Source organism: Bufo bufo, chromosome 4 (assembly GCF_905171765.1).
Source record: "Bufo bufo chromosome 4, aBufBuf1.1, whole genome shotgun sequence".
Taxonomy (NCBI): domain Eukaryota; kingdom Metazoa; phylum Chordata; class Amphibia; order Anura; family Bufonidae; genus Bufo; species Bufo bufo.
The window spans coordinates 119,702,640-119,725,471 of record NC_053392.1 but is presented as its reverse complement, the minus strand read 5'-3'; the positions used below and the strand labels follow the sequence as shown (position 1 = coordinate 119,725,471).

Below are 22,832 nucleotides of genomic sequence, written 5' to 3'. Positions count from 1 at the left end.
GAATCGGCCGCATGAAAGTAAGTAAGACTATTATATTCTCCTATATCGCGCTATGAGGTATCTAACTATCCAAAAAAAAAAAAATGAGTTTTGTGGGGTGACAGAAACCCTTTAAACATTTAACATTTAAGTTTTTTTTATCTTTTGAATCCTTGTCCCATTCACCCTAATAAAGATCCATTAGGGTGAATAGAATTTTGACACGCTCCATGATCAGCTCTGCCTTGAGCACAGCTTAGCAGGAAGCTTACCATGGCAGGCCTGGGAGCCTTCAGCAGCGCCCAGGCTGTCATGGTAACAGATCGGAGGCCAGCAATTTCACTGCGTAGGCTCTAACTTCATAGATGATGTAATCTGTTGAATGCAGCACCTGAGGGGTTAACTGACCAGTTTCAGCGTCATTACCATTCCCAGTAATTGTGGCCAGGTGACTGCGGGGGTTATACAACCTGCTCCATACAATTCCCTGCTCATAATGCCATACATGTACGGCATGAGTTAAAGGGTTAATGGGAGGCACATGGTGTTATATTTTAATCCTCCATGTGCCTCATATTAATAGTAAGGGACACCTTCGTTAACCCCATGTTGTCCATTATATGAGGACATGATGGGGTCACTTGCTATTAATGAGGCATAGATGGAGGTAATAATGTAATAACACCTTGTCCCTCATATTAATACATGTAGACAGCATGAAACACATATCTGTAAAACTACAGGAAACCTCCTGCAGCAAGATCTTCCTGGATGCTTAAAAGTTAAAGGACCTTTGATGATGTCATTGCCATGTGATCAGTAACAAGTGGATGTTATTGGTCACATGGCAATGACATCTTCAAAGGTCCTTTAACTTATCAGCTTCCAGCACCGCGAGGACTCGGTGAGTTTCCCTCTGGCCTGTCCTCCTATTCCCCCTCTCCATCTCTCCCTGACACTCCCCCTTCAGCTTTTTTATTGGTGGCAGTTGCTGGACGCTCTCCCTCCTTCTCCACTGTGCAGCCGCTTATGACAACACAACGTGCGCTGTGCATTGCGCGTGCCATGTTCTCCGATAGTGACTGATACTAAGCTGTGCAGTAGCGCAGCTTAGTATCGGAAAAACGCCAATCCCGGTATTGTATTGAAACGGTTATCAAAGTATCGAGAATTTAATACCCGGTGCAACCCTACTATACAAGCACTGCAGCCTGCTTAAAGGGGTGTCTTATTTCAGCAAATGGCATTTATCATGTAGAGAAAGTTAATACAAGGCACTTACTAATGTATTGTGATTGTCCATATTGCTTCCTTTGCTGGCTGGATTCATTTTTCCATCACGTTACACACTGCTCATTTCCATGGGTTACGACCACCCTGCAATCCAGCAGCAGTGGTCGTGCTTGCACACTATAGTAAAAAGCTCTGGCCTATGAACACTCAGAGGTCCCGGCCAACAGAGAGGCCACGGTTGCCGTAACCTATGGAAGTGAGCAATGTATAATGTGATGGAAAAATGAATCTAGCCAGCAAAGGAAGCAATATGGACAACCACAATAGATAAGTAAGAGCCTTGTATTAGCTTTCTCTACATGATAAATGCCACTTGCTGAAGTGAGACAACCCCTTTAAATACTTTGATTAGGGAGGGGCAGATGAGGGTCTATTTTCAGGGGAGACAATCTAATATTGATAGGTTTACCTTGAAGATAATCCACTAATACGCTGAACCGGGAAAACTTCTTTAAAAGGGGTTCTTTAATGATTGATGTAAAGGGTCCATTCACACGTCCGTTTTTTCTTTCCTGATCTGTTCCGTTTTTTCAGGAACAGATCTGGACCAGATCTGGACCCATTCATTTTCAATGGGTCCTGGAAAAAATCAGACATTGAGCTGTCCGTTTTTTTCCAGGACCCATTGAAAATGAATGGGTCCAGATCTGGTCCAGATCTGTTCCTGAAAAAACGGAACAGATCAGGAAAGAAAAAACGGACGTGTGAATAGACCCTTAAAATGAAAGTCAGACATCATATAGTAAAGGACAATCTCTTTCTAACAAATCTAGAACCAGCCCGGTACCTCACATGGATCCAGAGATCTCCCCATTCACTGCTCCAATTGATCTGCTATATCAGACTGGTAGCTCAGGGGTGTGTGCCCTTTCTGCTGGAACTCGCTCCCTATCACAGCTTTGGGACATGTCCTTTTTGCTGCAGCTCTATACCTATCACAGCTCAGGGATGTGTCCTTTCTGCTGCAGCTCTCTCCCTGTAACTGCCACAGCTTCTAACAGAACATGTGGCTGGTAACAGCTGAAGATTTAAAGGGATTCTGCAGTTTTTTTAAACTGATGATCTATCCTCTGGATAGATCATTAGCATCTGATCGGCAGGGGTCCGACACCTGGGATCCCTACCGATCAGCTGTTTGAGAAGGCAGCAGCGCTGGCAGTAGCGCCACGGCCTTCTCGCTGTTTACCGCAGGCCCAGTAACATCACAACTAGTATCACTGGACTGGGTGCGGCTAAGCTCCATTCAAGTGAACAGAGCTTAGCCCCGCCAAGGCCATGGATACTAGTCGTGACGTCACTGGGCTTGTGGTAAACAGCGAGTAGGCCGCGGTGCTACCGCCAGTGCCGCTGCCTTCTCAAACAGCTGATAGGCAGGGGTCCCGGGTGTCAGACCCCCACCGATCAGATGCTGATGATCTATCCAGAGGATAGATCATCAGTTTAAAAAAACTGCAGAACCCCTTTAAACTGAGCTTGTGAAGTGGACAGAGAAATAAGGAAAAGAACAAACAGCAGGTGGCGCTATACAGATACATTTTATTGAATAGCTCACTGGCTATACAATTTTTTTTTTATACATGCTACTACAAAAGTATTAAGATCCAATATTTTTTGTTGGACAATACAGCCAGCATCCACTACTACAGTGCTGTACCCCTCCCTGCAATCCGCACAGCTAACCAGTTTTAGTGAGCAGTCAACAGAAAGGTTAGGCCATGAAAAGCAAGAAAATACAAAATAAAAAAAGTAGATTGCCTAGCAGGTAGGTTTGCCTCCTAGGGCCACTAATCTAAAACTGGTTAGCTTTACGTCTGTATGGGCCTACATCACGGTAAGGGGGAGCTTACACTATTGACTGGTGTCCACCTCCTAAAGTTGTAGCAACCTACAAGCATGCTTGTCTTGTGTGTGCCACAATGGCAAGGACGAGAAACCAAACATGTCCACTAGAGGGAGACATTTAATACCATACCCTTTGAGTGCAGTTATTTTTGTGTCCACTAGATGGAGACATAGAAAATAAAGCTTTCGAGAGAAAGTTTGTGCATACAGTGACCAGACACACATGTCTACCAAGTATAGTTAAAACTCATTCCATATTCTTCACGGACAGGTAATATGGTCATACAGGAAAATCTATTTTTATTGCAGAATATATCTTTTCAAATGAGGTCACTTACAAGCTTCTACTGTAAAAAGAGAAATAAAGTGTGCTGTGAGCATATAGTGCATGCCACCTCTCGCTCCTTTAGTACACCATGAGCCCTCTCTGTATTTCTGACTAAGGGCTCATGTACACGACCGCATCCGATCCACATTTTTATCTCAATGGAGCCACAAAAGATGCAGACAGCACAGGGGTCTTTCCGTAAGTCCATTCAGTGGCTCCGCCAAAAAATAGAACTTGTCCTATATTCTTGTCCGTTTTGCAGACAAGGATAGTACAGTTCTACAGATGGCAGGATGTACCGTTCCGCAAAATGAGTGAGCCCTCACTGAGAAGCGTGCTGCATTTTTGAAAGTAAGCCAGAAAGACAAAAAATTGCCACCTAATGAATTGAAAACGCCAATGGCGAACAAAACACTTGTGTGTGCTGCATTTCGGCCAACTGGAGATGTCGTTTTTACAGCAAAAAAGAATAAAAAATGCAGGTGAAAAAAAATGCAAATGTGCAAAAAAAACTGTGTGTGAATGTTCATCCTTGTTTATTATCCATTTTATAGCACCAACATACTCCATAGCGCTGTACACAGAAGCCTTTTAGTCACATTGGCCGCTGCTCCACCTCTTATCTCCATTCATTCTCCATATGCTTGACTCTCCCAAGGACATAAATACAGGGGCAATAGGTCTTTCAAACTTGAGAGCACACCACAGAAAATACAAAGAGACGTTACAAGTTCCTGTTATATAACACACCTGCCATTAACAGCTGTCATAAACTGACATCCTAACTGACGGGCTGCCCTCAGCTCCCGAGTGTATACAGGGCTATACTTTGCCCTGCAGCCTTCCACCACGTACAATCTTCTAACATCTCTACTCCAGACAGACGCCGCAAAGTGGCTCATGGGCAGGGTGGATAAAAATCAATGATTTAAAAAAATAAAAATCTGATTTTATTTTATTTAAATCAGATTTTTTTTTATACAAAATGCTTTGAGGAAAATATATTGACATCCAAAGGTTATTCCATCAAGAAATAAAGATTCGTTTTTTTAATTATGTAGAATAAGGCTGTATATGTTTAATTTTTTTGGTAAATAAATTCCATTAATCCATTCACAATGTCATGCTCTTCCAGAGGTTTTTGTAAGATTATTGGGCAGTTTCTCTGCCTACAAGATATTATCACAGATGCTTGGTTTACTTTTGCAACTCTCAAAACTGAATTTGACTCAGCAGAGATCACATGCCTCTTCTTCACAGCAAAAATGTTATAACATGAACAGAGTTGAGAAAAAGACCTTAGTCCTAACTTCTACAAACCTATGAATACAGAATCAACCTAATCAAACTAATATGAAAAGTTGTTATTCTAAAAATCTTCATCTACTTGCATATTATAAGTTATACCAGCAAGAATTTGTCTTTATGTAGAAAACTATGATTTAAATCAAGTCTTACTGACTAGTGATTTAAATCAAATCAACCCTGCTCATGGGTAGGACCACCTTCAAAATTGCAGAGGGTTTCTAGGAGTTCGAAATTGATGTCCTATCCTTGGAATGGGACATCATAACCTGCTAATTACCATTATCATTACCTGAATCTGACTCCCACCACGGCTGAAGAGGACACAGCACTCTGACAGAATACCAAACAGTGCCACACATTGTATACTGGCAGTGCTTGGTACTGCAGCCCATGCTCATTCCCTTGAATGAGACTGAGCGGCAAATACGCCATGTGACCGATGAACTTGACGACACTGGCCTAGAAAGAGGCCTCTTCAAACACTGTACTCTATGAGGTTCCAGATCGGCTCCAGCAGTGCTTTTTAAGGACCCATGGACCTGAATGGGCATGTTGGGTCTGAAAACCAGACCAAAAGCAATGCATGGCTCTGTTACTTTTCTGCAGACCAATGGACGTCTGAATAGGCCCAATGCATTCAATGGATTTGTGTGCTGTGAAAGGAGAACACAGACTTTCACACTGGCGTTTTGGCTTTCCGTTTGCGAGATCCATTCATTGCTCTCACAAGCGGTCCAAAAACGGATCAGTTTTGCCCTAATGCATTCTGAATGGAAAAGGATCCGCTCAGAATGCATCAGTTTGCCTCCGTTCCGCTTTGGAGGCGGACACCAAAACGCTGTTTGCGTCCTGGCACACAATGTAAGTCAATGGGGACGGATCCATTTTCTATGACACAATCTGGCACAATAGAAAACGGATCCGTCCTCTATTGACTTTCAATGGTGTTCAAGACGTGGATCTGCACCAAACGCGAGTGTGAAAGTAGCCTAACACACATCCGAGATTCACTGACGTGTGAGAAAGACCTAATAGCGCAATAGTTACAGATGACCAAATATAAAAAGGCACCTATTTTAATAATGTAGAATAATACATGTGATAAATACCAAATACATCCAGTTCTAACATATAGCGTACAAGGTTCAGTACGGTATAGCCAGAATATTAGAAACTGCAAACCTCCACTCTTTTTCTTCTGGCTAGGTTTGGCCTGGATAGATAGACGTCGACTTCATGTGAACTTGAGCTTATCTCTTGGTCTGAAGCCACAGGGTGACACATCAAGTAAGGAGCGACGGCTATAAAAGGGCCGGTCACAACTGCTAACATAATGTGTATCCACAACTGTAACGTTACCAGGAGGAGCAACAGAGCCACTACAGCTGCCTCTACACAAAGGAACCTTCCACCGAGGGCTATCCGTCCCAGCTTCTCCAGACAGTCCTGGAGGTGGCTTATCTCCTGGGAGAACAAAAGGATTGGGTGAAAATATTCATTTCGCCCGATCCTTGTCTCCCCCAACATCATGTGGGAGAGTCAGGAGCTCCCCACACATATTAGTGTGCTGGCTGAACCCGCCGTTCTTAGTGGTGTGTATGGCCAGCCGAAGACCATGTTTTTATCTGTTTGCGGACAGCACACTAATCCATTCATTTCTATGAGGCCATGCACACATCCGTATTTTTGGTGAATCCTCGTGGCTGTTCCACAAATGATAGAAGACGGCCTATTCTGCTCCGTATTGCAGACAAGAATAACGATTGACGGGAATAAAAGAAATGTGGAATGCACACAGAAGGATGGAAAGACGGAAACGTCTGTGTGCAGAAAGCCGAATACGAGTAGGAATTCTAGGTTGTGTGTCATTTCTGATGTGACTTTACTCTTGTTGGACCCTGAAGGTGTATGTACAAGTGACCAACCACTTACAGTGGCCACATACCTAACACTCTTCCTCCCGACCCACTCATACACATGTATGCCTTCTTAATACGGGGACGAGAACGAGAGGCTAGCATGACATCTTTGGCAGCAGCATATCCAATTTGAGAACAAGGGATTGTGCATGTGAAAATCTGCTGTCAGGCAACATCTCCATACACACTATAAGGCCTCATGCACAGGACCGTTGTATGTTTTGCATTCCGCAAATTGCGGATCCGCAAAACACGGATGGCGTCCGTGTGCGTTCCGCAATTTGCGGAACGGCACGGACAGCCATTAATATAACTGCCTATTCTTGTCCGCAAAACAGACAAGAATAGGACAGGTTATATTTTTTTTGCAGACCACGGAACGGAGCAACGGATGCGGACAGCACGCGGAGTGATGGCCGCATCTTTTGCGGCCCCATTGAAGTGAATGGGTCCGCATCCGAGCCGCAAACACTGCGGACCAAAACAACGCTCGTGTGCATGAGGCCTAAGGTGCACAAACTTTTTTTTTCTAAATCAGAAAAAAAAAAATACGGTACATCCCCCTCTAAGAAAAAAAAAAGAAGAAAAAGGGGGTCTGGCATGTGCAGAACATGGCTTAAAGAGCAGTTGAATGAAATCGAGAAGAAAACACATCATTGACTTAGGCACTCACAGAGCTGAGGCAGAGTCTCAATGTGACTGTTCTCTGCTTTTCTAGTGTCTGTCAGTGCTATCTGACGACAGAAAAGGAAATAAAGAGGGCAAAAATAGCTTCCCCTGCTGCAGTCAGATACAAAGCCTTTGTGGTTTCAGATACATTCAGCGCTGTGATGCATCTCAGCAGGTAACAGCAGATCGTTCTTTCACCTAGACTCCTTTATTAATCCCATTCCTTTATTGATCCCGCATTGGAAACAGCTCTGTAGCTTTAAAGGGGTTGTCTCACTTCAGCATTCACTATCATGTAGAGAAAGTTGATACAAGGCACTTACTAATGTATTGTGCTTATCCATATTGCTTCCTTTGCTGGCTGGATTCATTTTACCGTCATATTATACACCGCTCGTTTCCATGGTTATGACCACCCTGCAATCCATCAGTGGTGGCCGTGCTTGCACACTATAGGGAAAAGCATCTGCCTACGTGAGCTTCCACAGTTCCGGCCACCAGAGAGGCTGGCATTTTTTCCTATAGTGTGCAAGCACGAGCACCACTGATGGATTACAGGGTGGTTGTAACCATGAAAACGAACAGAGTATAATGTGATAGAAAAATGTGTCTAGACAGCAAAGGAGGCAATATGGACAACCACAATACATTAGTAAGTGCCTTGTATTAACCTTCTCTACATGACAAATGCCACTTGCTGAAGTGAGACAACCCCTTTAAGGTTGTGACTGCAGAGCATATTAGCTAAATACAACTAAAAATCTATTATTTAGGCAGAAGCATTAGGCGTCATGCACAGGCCCATGTCCGTATTTCGGTCCGCAAACGATGCGAAAAATACGGATACCTTTCCTGTGCACTTTGCATTTTTCTCCCTCCCATCCATATAAATTGCTGTTCTCGTCCACAATGCGGACCAGATGTTTTCGACACTGTCTTCATGCAGATTTTCTGCATAAAAATCTGCACCGTGCGCAGGTGGCCTTAAGGGGCTGACATATATGAAACACGTTCTTTGGGCATATGTTTGCAGGTGGCGAGATCTGGACCAGGCAGCCTACATTTTCTAGAGCATGACAAAAATAAAGTTCAGTAATCAATGGCAGGACCGCCCCCATAACTATGTTCAGGAAATGGAAGAAAAAAATATCTGCAATCACAAAATCAAAACAGATTAGAAATATAGGATATGTGTCACTATCTGGTTTTAACTAGCAGATTAAATTGTTGGTGACTCAATCCCTTTAACTTTGCAGATAATTATCTTTGCTACAGATCTGCAATGTTAGTGGGGTCATTTGACCACTTTAGGCTACTTTTACACTTGCGTTCGGGGTTCCGTTTGAAGGCTCTCACAAGCGGCCCCGAACACATCCGTCCTGCCCCAATGCATTCTGAGTGGATGCGGATCCGCTCAGAATGCATCAGTTTGGCACCGTTTGGCCTCCGCTCAGCAAGTGGACACCCGAACGCAGCTTGCAGCGTTTTGGTGTCCGCCTGGCCGTGCGGAGCCAAACGGATCCGTCCAGACTTACAATGCAAGTCAATGGGGACGGATCCGTTTGACGTTGACACAATATGGTGCAATTTCAAACGGATCCGTCCCCCATTGACTTTTAATGTAAAGTCAGGAGTCCCTATTAATATACCATCAGATCGGAGTTTTCTCCAATCCGATGGTATATTTTAACTTGAAGCGTCCCCATCACCATGGGAACGCCTCTATGTTAGAATATACCATCGGATTTGAGTTACATCGTGAAACTCAGATCCGACAGTATATTCTAACACAGAGGCGTTCCAATGGTGATGGGGAAGCTTCAAGTTAGAATATACTGAGAACTGTGTACATGACTGCCCCCTGCTGCCTGGCAGGTGCTGCCAGGCAGCAGGGGGCAGACCCCCCCCCACCCCTCCTGTATTTAACTTATTGGTGGCCAGTGCGGATTCCAAGTATTGTGACCAGTGCGGCCTCCCCTCTTCCCCCCGCCCCCTAATTAAAATCACCCTTCCCATCATTGGTGGCAGCGGAGAGTACCGATCGGAGTCCCAGTTTAAATCGCTGGGGCTCCGATCGGTTACCATGGCAGCCAAGACGCTATTGCAGTCTTAGATGTGGGGAAACCAGCACTCACTCAAATGCACGCTGCACGGGAGAGGACGTCAATCCACAGTGATATGAACAAAGGATCCCAGCAGTCGCGTCTTTGTGAATCAAATGTCTTTTATTCCATAGACCAGGACCAGGTTTCGGCAATGTGCCTTCATCAACAGGTGTTGATGAAGGCACATTGCCGAAACCTGGTCCTGGTCTATGGAATAAAAGACATTTGATTCACAAAGACGCGACTGCTGGGATCCTTTGTTCATGCTATTGCAGTCTTGGCTGCCATGGTTACTTAGCAACAAATACAAGCATTATACTTACCTGAAGAGCTGCGATGTCTGTGTCCGGCCGGGAGCTCCTCCTACTGGTAAGTGAAAGGTCTGTGCTATAGGCAATGCGCCGCACAGACCTTTCACTTACCAGTAGGAGGAGCTCCCAGCTTCTACATAGCAGAATGTAGTGCACTACTGATATCATTGTGATGCTTTACTATAGCAGAAGCCTGTCCATAAAACAGAGATATATTATGGTGAAGACAAGAACCAGATACAATTAAAAGGGGTTGTCTGAGTTATGTGAAAAAAATAAAGCACTGTAAATCAGATTTTCAGCAATACATACATAAGATAAACAAATTTTAGGCAAAAAATAAAAAAATAAAAAAATAAAAAATAATATATATATATATATATATATATATATACACACACACACACACACATATATATATATATATTTCTGGCCCTTTGTTGACATGCAGTTGCAGAGCAGTGGGGGTGTGTAACAACAATCTCTGAGGTTTTCCTCATGATTATTTGTGGGTGTCAACAAAGACTGGCTTTTCACCTGCTCTGCAAAGGGAGTGAAAAAAATTGCTGCCCTGCCTGCAGTCTGATACTCATGGGATACTTATATTGTATGTGTGGGACTACAAGTCCCAGCTGTACAGTACAATGATATTGCTTACACACAGGATCTTCCCCCTACCTGTTCTTGTGCAATGCTCTGCAGACACTTCCTCACAACCAGCAGAAGAGTACAGAGAAGAGAACTCCTCCAGTCTTTGTAAGGCCTCATGCACATGACCGTTGTTGTGTTCCGTGTCCGTTGTTCCATTTTCCGTGATTTTCTGCGGACCCATTGACTTTCAATGGGTCCGTTGAAAACTCGGAAAATGCACCGTTTGTCATCCGCGTCCGTGATCAGTGTTTCCAGTCCGTCAAAAAAATATGACCTGTCCTATTTTTTTCATGGACAACGGTTCGCGGACCCATTCAAGTCAATGGGTCCGTGAAAAAACACAGAGGCACACAAGATTGTCATCCGCGTCCGTGATCCGTGTCCGTTTTTTTCCTATCATTTTCAAGGCAAACTTGACTTAGATTTTTTTTTTCACTTTTCATGTCTGGTGATCCTCCAAAAATCAAGGAAGACACACGGAAACAAAAACGGAAACGGATCACGGAACACCGTTTTGCGGACCGTGAAAAAATACTGTCGTGTGCATGAGGCCTAAGGGTGAGGAAGGAGGGAAGATTCTGTGCACAGCATTTGTCAATTCAGTGCCGGAGAAGAGAAAACCCTGCATCTGCTCAGTACCTGAGACAGAGCCTCCAGCTTTGAGTCTGTGCTGCTTAGGGTAGAAGGGGTTAAACTTTGCTGAAGAATCCAGTGGGAGGAGACACAGAGCAGTCATCTCAGCCAGCAAATCAGTGCAGGGGACAAGGCAGTGCAGGGGGCGTGGCTTGGTAATCCAACCAGCACAGCCTTCACAGTGACGCTCCCCTGCACAGGGGCAGACCTGCTCCTCCTACTCCCTCAGTATTTTGCACAGAATGTCATCAGAGCAGGGAAAGAAGCTGACATCACAGGTCATGTGACCTCAGCTAACTAGGAGAAGGGGGCCACTTTAAATGACGTAAGTGAATTGAAAACTCCTTACATTTGCTTAGAAACATACAAAGAACAAACCAAAAACCTGGACAACCCCTTTAAGATCCTTTTACATGGACTGTGTTTGTATAAACGCTTATCCCTGATAACATGCCTGTGTGAAAGGTGCAAGCACTCATTCATCGGGTGACCATGACGTTCTGCCATCACCAAAAATTATTGTTTCTGTGCAGCAGATCGTTCTGTCTGAACACCAATCTGCTGCGCAGCAACAATGATTCTCTATAGGGACAAGTGATCGCTGTATTGATTGCTTATCCCCATATATTGGAGGTAATTGCTGCATGTGAATACAGCCCTCATCTTCACTGCAGATCAGGCAATTATCAGGAACATCTTCTTTGTTCCCGATAATCTGTCAGATCATCTCTCCGTGTAAAATGACATTGTTGATATGGCCTGTCACGCGTGCCAAGATTACATCATGTAAGTAAGCGCTTCTCTATAACTCCGGAGTCAATGATTTTGTCATTTCTGCTTTTGAGAGAATCTGATTTCGCTTCCACAATTTCCACTGATGTAATAAGTAGAGTTTATACAAAAATCTAAGATTCTTAACTTGCAATAACAGTTCATGAAAATACACTATGGCCGCCTTTACGTGATCTGGCGGACACATGCAGTCAAAACTCTGTTCACCTGCATGTCACTCTTCGCTGTGGGAGGGAAACACCACACCGAGCATATAAGGGAACAGGGAATCGGGCCTGAGAACTAGGGAAGGACGATGGACACCTCCTAGTGAAAACCCTAACCAAAATCCTGACTGACTACCAGTATGAACAGACCCCAAAAGGTAGGCTAGTTCATACGCAGGAATACCTAGAGTCCTATTGAGCCCTATAGGACCCTGGTACTAATGGCAGGGACAAGACTACCAGTTCCTCCAAAAGGAAGGACGAACAGGAGTCTACTTCAGGCCTAATACAAACAATAGGGAAATGCAACACACAGAACCCAAACAAAATACAAAAGGGAAAGGGAAGACTTAAAGGGAACCTGTCATCAACTTTATGCTGCCCTCACTAACAGCAGCATAAAGTAGAGACAGGCGAGTTGATTTCAGCGGTCTGTCATTTATAAGTTAAAAGTAAGTGGTTGCTGAGAACCAACATCACAATCATTGCAGACTGGGCCTGGAAAAGAGTCCCGGCCGCCTGAGAAGAGTCCTGGTTATTCATAAATTCCTGCTCTCCCTCCCACCTGCTGATGACTGACAGTCTTCTACCTAGTTTTCTCCCTTTCTCTCTAGGAGAGAACTGCCAATCATCAGCAGATGGGTGAGAGCAGGAGATTATGTATAACCAGGACTCTTCTCAGGTAGATTTGACTGCAATGATTATGATGCTGGTTCTCAACAACTTTAACTCATGAGTGACACACCGCTAAAATCTGCATTTGTCACCAATTTATGCTGCCCTCAGTGAGATCCACATAAAGTTGATGACAAGTTCCCTTTAACTTCAAAGGAGCAATGGAAGCACCAGAAACTCAGCTCCAAAGGTCCAAAATCTATAAGCCGCACAGCATTGTGGGAGAAGCAACTATAAATAGAGAAGGTTAAATGACCCTAACAGCCACACCTGGGGAAAGAAGGTGTGACAAGCACCAGAAACAACACAGACGTCATTTGATCCAAACGGAAAACATGTCAGATCAAACCATGTTGCCAGTCTCACTGATCTCCTGCCACCTGTCGCAGGAACGTCTGAGACACTGCAGCAGCCAACGGGCACACAATTTGGAAGGTACGACTTCGGGCTTTACCTGCAAAAATCGAGCGCCCACTGGCGGCCCAGGGTGGATGGAGTTTTATTCGCATGTGACCGCCAAATCCTGTAAATGCAGCTATAAGGATGGGGACAACCTTCCTACTTATTGAGTCCAGGTGGTTTGTTGACACTGGGGTGTAAACAGGTACCAAAACATGGAAAGGGCCTCTCGTCCACTAGGACCACCTTCAAGCAAGTTCATGACATAAAAAGCATATGGTTATTGTGGTGCCTCTGCCCCTGGTGACTTTACTTCTGTTCTTAACCTCCAGGCAAACTGCATTAAGGGGAAAGTGTCAGCAAAATGGTTAGGGACCACTTTCTTTCTAGGTGACATACGCATCTGATGACTGCGGACTCCTCTTTACCTCCATTCGCTGTTTTGCATGAGGCGTGTCCGAATAAGACTCTGTCCACAGCCCAGGAAGGAGACTTTCTCAAAACAAAGGGGCAGATTTATCATGCATTCACTCCAGAATTCTGGCTTCAAAAAGTCGCAAAATTAGAGCTTTCTACTTTTTGCATTCGCTTGCAAAAAAAAAAAAAATTCATTTTTTTTTTCATTTTTACACCACTAACTGCAGTTTCATAATGTGGGTGGAAAAGTGCGTGTGGTTAGCTATGTTGAGGAGTTTAACTCCAGATTTATCATTGAGACTTAAAAAAAAAAGAAAAAAGTCACAAGCTCACTCCAGGAGGACGAACCCCGAGTGCTGGGTCTCCTAGGCAACTGTCAGCGTCTTACTGTGTACTTACATAATGTATTGTACTGAATTGAAACAGGGATCAAACCCTGAAAATGTGAAGTCCCACAGTGGGACAAATATAAAAAGTAAAGTTTTTTCAAGAAAAAAATAAATAAATAAAAGCGGCCTTTTTCCAAAATACAGTAAAAATAAAATAAAATAAAATAAAAATGTAAAAAATAGGGAAAATAAGAAAAGTAGACATATTAGGTATCGCCGTGTCCGTATCAACCGGCTCTATAAAAATATCACATGACCTAACCCCTCAGATGAACACCGTAAAAAAAAAATATATAAAAAATGCAAAAAAAATAAAAATTTTGGTCACCTTACATCACTAAAAGTGCAACACCAAGCGATCAAAAAGGCATATGCCCCCCAGAATAGTACCAATCTAAGGGCTCATTCAGTTGGCCGTATGCTGTCCGCAAAAATGCGGATCCGTATTTTTGTGGACAGTTCAGCATGTCTGCAAAAAAACGGATTGCGTTCCGTTTTTTTGCTGATCCATAGACTTTAATAGGGCCATGTCCTGATTTTAACGGACAAGTATAGGACATGTTTAATTTTTTTGCTGAGCCGTGCAATGGAAGAAAAGGGCCCCATAGAAGTGAATGGGACAGCATCTAATCCGCAAAAAAACGGATCCGCATTTTTGCGGACAGCATACGGGCGTCTGAATGAGCCCTAACCGTCACCTCATCCCGCAAAAAAATTAGCCCCTACCTAAGACAATCGCTCAAAATTTTTAAAAACTATGGCTCTCAGACTATGGAGACACTAAAACATGATTTTTTTTTGTTTCAAAAATGCTTTTATTGTGTTAAATCTAAAAAAAAAAGAATAAAAAATAAAAAAGTTGACATATTAGGTATCGCCATCTCCATAACAACCTGCTCTATCAAAATACCACATGATCTAACCTGAATGAACATTGTAAATAACAAAAAATAAAAACGATGCCAAAAACAGCGATTTTTTGTTACCTTGCCTCACAAAAAGTGTAATATAGAGCAACCGAAAATCATATGTACCCTAAAATAGTACCAACATAACTGCCACCTTATCCCGTAGTTTCCAAAATGGGGTAATTTTTTGGGAGTTTGTACTCTAGGGGTTCATCAGGGGGTCTTCAAATGTGATATGGCAACTTAAAATGTTCCTTTACTTCTGCGCCATGCCTTCTGCTCGTACAGCAGTTTATGACCACATATGGGGTTTTTATGTAAACTACAGAATCAGGGTAATAAATATTGAGTTTTGTTTGGCTGTTAACCCTTGCTTTGTTACTGGAAAAAATGGATTAAAATGGAAAATCTGCCAAAAATTTAATCTACATTTTCTCATTATTGTGGAACACCTAAAGGGTTACCAAAGTTTGTAAAATCAGTTTTGAATACCTTGAGGGGTGTCGTTTCTAAAATGGGGCCATTTGTGGGTGGTTTCTATTATGTTAGCCTCACAAAGTGACTTCTAAACTTCTAAGCCTTCTAACGTCCCAAAAAAACTAAATGTAATTTACAAAATGATCCAAACATAAAGTAGACATATGAGGAATGTAAAGTAATAACTATTTTAGGAGGTATCACTATTGGTTTTAAAAACAGAGAAATAAAAATTTTGAAAATTGCTAATTTTTCAATTTTTTTTAATTAATTTTATATTTTTTTATAAATAAAAATAAAATATTTTGACTCAAATTTACCACTGTCATGAAGTACAATATGTGACGAGAAAACAATCTTAGAATGGCTTGGATAAAAGCGTTTTAAAGTTATCACCACACAAAGTGACACCTGTGAGATTTGCAAAAAATGGCCTGGTCCTTAAGGTGAAAAATGGCAGGGTCCTGAAGGGGTTAAGGACATGGCTAATTTATCAATTAACCTGTGACAACCAACACAGACTCAAGCAAAATTGACTTTAAATATTTCCCTCATGATAAATTCCGTCCAAAGTTTCCATTGGGGATTTCTAAAATGCCCATGCATGTTATCTCATCACTTTACACTCCTCTTTTGAACACACCCGAAACTCCAGCCCCCTCTTTCACCATTGCTTGGGAGACGGAATCGTCCCTCAGTCTGTCGGAGTGGCAGAGGGTCCTCCTTAGAGCTCGCAAACTACCTCCATGGACAGCACACGCACCCATCCATTTTAACGAGTGTATTCACACATCAGTTTTTTACCGCGGTCCGTGGGTCCATGTTTTTAGCATGGAAGCATGCGCCATCAGGCCCATTATAGTCTATGGGTCCGTGAAAACCATGGATGCCTTCCGTTTTTAAAGGATCATTAGGAAGAGATGCTTTGAAAATTATTTTTCAGCTGTGCAGGTTCAATGAAACACAGATGAGGCACAGACAGCAAAATATGGACACACGGACCACAAATGGATCCATCACTGACCAAGATTTAAGCACAGACGTGTGAATGAGGCTAAACCCGAATACCTGCAATAGGCTAGCCAGCAAACCTGCGTGAAGATTAGCCCCACTGTATTCAATGAAGTTAATCCACTGCTTTCCTATATAAAATCTTTCTCACAGCGCCTTCATTTTTCTTCGAACGTGTGACTGGGGTATAAAATACCTCATTCACTTGTACTGCCGCAGACCATCAGCAGATTCTGTTGCAATTCTGGCATGGAACCCACACCTAAATCTTGACAGAATTCTGAAGTGTGAACATGACCTTACTATATAGACTCTAATATATAAGTCTCAATATCTGTCAGACCAAACAATGGTTTGGGATGACAACAGGGAAAGGTCAAAATTCTGAGGAGCGATTTCTCCACTAGAGGCCACAGTCCGCACACCAGCCCTATTCAGGTCAGCGCACTGCAGTGATTCTCATCTCACCCATCTCCCACCGCTCCTGTTCTGATGCTTCCTGACTGCTCAGCCAATCACAGGTGGAGGCGGGTCACCCCTGTGGGCAATGATTGGCTGAGCACTCATTTCCTGTATGACAAGATGTACCAGGAAGTCATTCCATTTGGCTTATTAGCAACAAATGCCCTACTAATAAATTAAATTTTGCAACCGTTCCACAAAATAAATAAAAAATTTAATTAAATTCCCAAATGCTAAATTCTGTTTGCCTTGATGAAACTGCAGGTCCACTTACTGATAATGTGCTACTTACCATTTGGAGCTCAGCATTCACGATAAATGGATCTGAAGAAAGGTCTCTTTGGCGATTTCTACAAGCACTTGAAGAGCGCTGTTAGCTGGTCATCAAGCCCTGGAAGAGAACAGACATCAGAGGCTCAATAATCCAGGGGAAAACGGGGGGTGTCTAGGGAGTAAGCACATGGCGATTATGTACAACCTCACGTGTGCTCCATGGGGTTGAAGAACACAAATGGCCTCCAGTCCAGAGCTAATGATAGTCATCATCTACCATACTGGGAGAGCGTCGTGTGTTTTGCGTGGGTTACACCTGAGTACAAACTTCATGCCGCACTTTCACAATGATCAACTTTCACGCTGACTAACTTTCATTTTCACAATGTCTACAGCAAAGGACGAATGCTGTATCCGCCAGAAGAGAACCAAATGCTTATTACTGGATGTAACGTGTCATGTATTAACCCCTTAGTGACCACGCACATTTATTTTTATTGCATTCCAAGAGCTATAACTTTTTCATCAATGGACTAGTATGAGATCTTACTTTTTGCAGGACAAGTTATAGTTTTTAATGCACCATTTTGGGTACATGTAATGGTTGATTAATACCAGCTGTTTAGCTAAAAAAAAAAAAAATAATTGTTAACGTCAGTAAAAAGATGTATTAGTGGTTCCCCGTACACCGTGCAACCTGGCCGCTGTAACCGCATATTTCCGGGCTGCACCTGTACATGCCATGCTTCAGGGCTCATGAACATGGCCATATGTTCGGTCCGCATCCAATCAGCATGTTTTGGCAGATTGGATGCAGACCCATTCATTTCAATGGGGCCTCAAAAGATATACGTATGCTGTCCGCATCTGTAGGTCCATTCCGCGGCCCCACAAAAAAAATAGAACATGTCCTATAGTGATGAGCGAAGCGGGCCTCGGATGTTACATCTGAAGTCTCTTCGTTCGCAACTTCGGATTAATACTGTACGGAGATCCTTCTCCGTACAGTATTAGAATGTATGGGCTCCAATGAGCCGAAGTTAGTTATTCGCGAAGTCGCGCGTGACTTTGTTGAATAACTTCGGTAATTGATTTTTAAAGTGGAAAACCACTTTGAAACGTGAAACTCAACTCAGCTTCGGTTCTGAGCTAATGTCGTTTAAGTGTCCTTTTGTGTACAAGTACAGGACGTTTCTGCAGGCGTTAAAGAAATGGTGCCATGAACTCGGCAAGTATCTGTGATTTGCAGACCGTAAAACTGATGCGGTCGTGTGCATGAGCCCTTATGCTGCAAGTTCAGGTGCAATCGGTTGCAATCCATATGTGGTTACTGTGGCCTGGTGGTCCTTTGTACAGATGCCATCACCATGATGTTCTTCCAGACCGACGGCTAATTAAACCTAGAAGTTACTGGGTAACGGTATGGCCACATGTATCGGGTCCACTGTGGATTTTCTGATTTTCCATATTTGTCCGAAATCATCAGCAGCAAAACCCTCACCAAATCACGCAGACTTAGGCCTCCTGCACACGACAGTATTTTTTCACGGTCCGCAAAACGGGGTTCCGTTGGTCCGTGACCGTTTTTTCGTCCGTGGGTCTTCCTTGATTTTTGGAGGATCCACGGACATGAAAAATGAAAAAAAAATCTAAAGTCATGTTTGCCATTGAAATGATAGGAAAAAACGGACACGGATCACGGATGCGGATGACAATCATGTGTGCATCCGTGATTTTTCACGGACCCATTGACTTGAATGGGTCCGCGAACCGTTGACCGTGAAAAAAATAGGACAGGTCCTATTTTTTTCACGGCCAGGAAACACGGATCACGGATGCGGCTGCCAAACGTGCATCTTCCGATTTTTCCACGGACCCATTGAAAGTCAATGGGTCCGCGAAAAAAACGGAAAACGGAACCACGGACGCACACAACGGTCGTGTGCAGGAGGCCTTAGCTGCAGATTTCAGTGTGTGCTGTGGATTTGCTGCAGATTTCACCCTTTGCATTACATAGGTGCCAGTCATTGTTTTTTTTTTTTACTATAAGGCAAAAATACATTGGAATACAGATGCATCGGATGTATATATGTCACGAGGTAAACTCATAATTCTGCATCCTTCAAAAGGCCGAGATGGGAATAACCAGAGTAAGGCTAAGTTCACACGAACGTGTGTGATCCGTGGCCGTATTGCGGCCCGCAAATCGCGGGCCGCAATACACGGCCACAGTTCCGTGTGAATTCCGCATCACGGATGCGGACCCATTCACTTCAATGGGTCCGCTAATCCGGAATCGCGGAACGGCCGCACGGGACGGGACCCCTCGGAAGCACTACGGAGTGCCTCCGTGGGGTTACGTCCCGTACTTCCGTTCCGCTAAAAGATAGAACAAGTCCTATCTTTTAGCGGAACGGGCGGATCGCGGACCCATTAAAGTGAATGGGTCCGCGATCCGATGCGGCTGACCTACGGCCGGCGATCGTGCATTACGGCCCGCTATTTGCGGGCCGCTGCACAGGCACGGGTCACACACGTTCGTGTGAACCCGGCCTAAGCGCCGGATGGGTAGGTGGAGTTACAGAAATGGCTGAGCGGGCCTGCGCTCCACGGTCTTCCTAATTTTCATTGCAGCAAATAGGAGCTACTAGGATATGCGATCGATGTCAGACAGGTACGGGCAGAAGTACATGGAGGAAAAAACAATAATAAAATACTGACAGGAGTTTGTTATAAACCACCTAATACACCAGAGTCCACAGAGAATCTACTACTAGGGGTGCATTCACACGACCGTATAAATGGATCCGCATCCGTTCTGCAATTTTGCGGAACGGGTGCGGACCCAAATCATATTGAGGCCGTTAGTATGGGGGACTTCAACTACCCAGATATAGACTGGTAAACTGAAAGCTGTACATCCCATAAAGGAAACAGGTTCTTGGCAATAACCAAAGACAATTACCTCTCCCAACTGGTTCAGAACCAAACTAGAGGGACGGCCATACTGGACTTAGTATTAACCAATAGACCTGACAGAACAACAGACGTGCAGGTCGGGGGACACCTGGGAAATAGTGACCATAAAGTAATAACCTTCCAATTATCATTCATAAGAGTGTTTCTTCAGGGAGGAACAAAAATACCAAACTCCAAAAAAGCTAAATTTGACCAGCTAGAGAGGCCGTAGGTCTAACTAACTGGAACAAAGTCCTCAAAAATAAAAATATAGCCACAAAATGGGATATTTTTAAAAGCATCCTAAAATCTAATTGTGAGAGGTACATACCGTATGGGACTAAAGGATAAGGAACAAGAAAAATGAAGGCACCAGACTTCGTTGAAGAACTTCGGAAAACAACTTTAGAACTTGGAACCGAACTCGGGTTCGGTTCCGAGTTACCAGTCAGTATAATGGCCTGCACAACCCCTTTGACCCCTTCATGACCAGGAGATCTTTTTTTTTTTTTTTCATTTAAATTTTTTACCCCTAGCCTTCCCAAAGCCACAACTTTGATAAAAAAAGTTATTATTTTGTTATTTTCATTCTTTGGGTCGCTACGATTACAATACCACATATGTATAGTTTTTCTTGCATTTTTAAGCCTCATGGACTATTTCGTTTCCGTGTCTGTTCCGTTCTTTTTGCGGATAGGATGCGGACCCATTCATTTCAGTGAATTCGCCATTTTGACTTTTTTTTGCCATATGGAATACATATTTTTATATTTTAATAATACGGGCATTTTCCCATGTGGCGATGCCCACGCTGTTAATCTTTTTAATCGTGTATGTATTTTTATTTAAAAAACTTTTTTTTTTCTACACTTTTTAACAGTTCCCCTTGGGAACAAGCAATCATTAAATTGCTTCTCTCATAGACTCCAATGCATTAGCTGCTATGGAGCACTGCCACAGGCAGGCTCTCCTCATGAACTTATGTGCGACAGCCTTAGGCCTCATGCACACGACCGTTGTGTGCACCCATGGCCGTTGTGCCGTTTTCCGTTTCTTTTTCGCGGACCCATTGACTTTCAATGGGTCCGTGGAAAAATCGGAAAATGCACCGTTTTGCAGCCGCATCCGTGATCCGTGTTTCCTGGCCGTGAAAAAAATATGACCTGTCCTATTTTTTTCACGGTCAACGGTTCACGGACACATTCAAGTCAATGGGTCCGTGAAAGAACACGGATGCACACAAGATTGGCATCCGTGTCCGTGATCCGTGGCCGTAGGTTAGTTTTTATACAGATGGATTCGAAGATCCGTCTGCATAAAAGCTTTTTCAAAGCTGAGTTTTCACTTCGTGAAAACTCAGAACCGACAGTATATTCTAACACAGAAGCGTTCCCATGGTGATGGGGACGCTTCTAGTTAGAATACACTACAAACTGTGTACAAGACTGCCCCCTGCTGCCTGGCAGCCCTGATCTCTTACAGGGGGCCGTGATCAGCACAATTAACCCCTTCAGGTGCCGCACCTGAAGGGGTTAATTGTGCTGATCACGGCCCCCTGTAAGAGATCAGGGCTGCCAGGCAGCAGGGGGCAGACCCTCCCCCCCTCCCCAGTTTGAATATCATTGGTGGCCAGTGCGGCCCCCCCCCCCTCTATTGTAATAATAGGTTGGTGGCCAGTGCGGCCCCCCCCTCCCCCTATTGTAATAATTCGTTGGTGGCACAGTGTGCGCCCCCCCCCTCCCTCCCTCTATTGTAATAATTCGTTGGTGGCACAGTGTGCGCCCCCCCCCCCCCTCCCTCCCTCTATTGTAATAATTCGTTGGTGGCACAGTGTGCGCCCCCCATCGGCCCCCCCTCCCTCTATAGCATTAACAACATTGGTGGCCAGTGTGCGGCCTCCCATCTCCCCCTCCCCCCCCCCCATCATTGGTGGCAGCGGAGTTCCGATCGGAGTCCCAGTTTAATCGCTGTAGTAGCGTCCTGGTTGCCATGGTTACTTAGCAATAGTACAATAGTAGAAGATTCATACTTACCGGCTGCTGCGATGTTCGTGTCCGGCCGGGAGCTCCACCTACTGGTAAGTGTGAGGTCTGTGCGGCGCATTGCTAAATGAACTGTCACTTACCAGTAGGAGGAGCTCCCGGCCGGACACAGACATCGCAGCTCCCAGGTAAGTATGAATCTTTTACTATTGTACTATTGCTAGTAACCCGCTGCCACCAATGATCGGGGGGGGGGGGGGGTAGATGGGAGGCCGCACACTGGCCACCAATGTTGTTAATGCTATAGAGGGAGGGGGGGCCAATGGGGGGCGCACACTGTGCCACCAACGATTTATTACAATAGAGGGAGGAAGGGGGGGGGGCGCACACTGTGCCACCAACGAATTATTACAATAGAGGGAGGAAGGGGGGGGGGGGGGGCACACTGTGCCACCAACTAATTATTACAATAGAGGGAGGAAGGGGGGGGGGGGGGCCGCACTGGCCACCAATGATATTCAAACTGGGGGGGGGGGGGGGGGGGGGTCTGCCCCCTGCTGCCTGGCAGCCCTGATCTCTTACAGGGGGATATGATAGTACAATTAACCCCTTCAGGTGCGGCACCTGAGGGGTTAATTGTGCTGATCACGGCCCCCTGTAAGAGATCGGATGCTGCTAGGCAGCAGGGGGCAGTCATGTACACAGTTTGTAGTATATTCTAACTAGAAGCGTCCCCATCACCATGGGAACGCCTCTGTGTTAGAATATACTGTCGGAAATGAGGTTTCACGATCTAACTCATATCCGACAGTATATTCTAACATAGAGGCGTTCCCATGGTGATC

General features: G+C 44.3%; 1 protein-coding gene across 3 annotated transcripts in view; it reads right to left on the bottom strand.

Moving 5' to 3' along the window:
* The window catches only part of TFDP2 (transcription factor Dp-2), a 78,825-nt gene that overhangs the window by 38,841 nt on the left and 17,152 nt on the right, over positions 1–22,832 (bottom strand). Inside the window, exons 1-2 of one of the 3 annotated variants that reach the window (XM_040427773.1) lie at positions 17,258–17,354; positions 17,067–17,165 (exon numbers count right to left, since the gene is read on the bottom strand). In XM_040427773.1, the coding sequence (XP_040283707.1) occupies positions 17,067–17,069 (3 nt within the window). In that variant the 5' untranslated portion in view covers positions 17,070–17,165; positions 17,258–17,354. Of the gene's footprint in view, positions 1–17,066; positions 17,166–17,252; positions 17,355–22,832 lie in introns of those variants that run through there. The other 2 variants (XM_040427774.1, XM_040427772.1) reach the window with 2 other exon arrangements.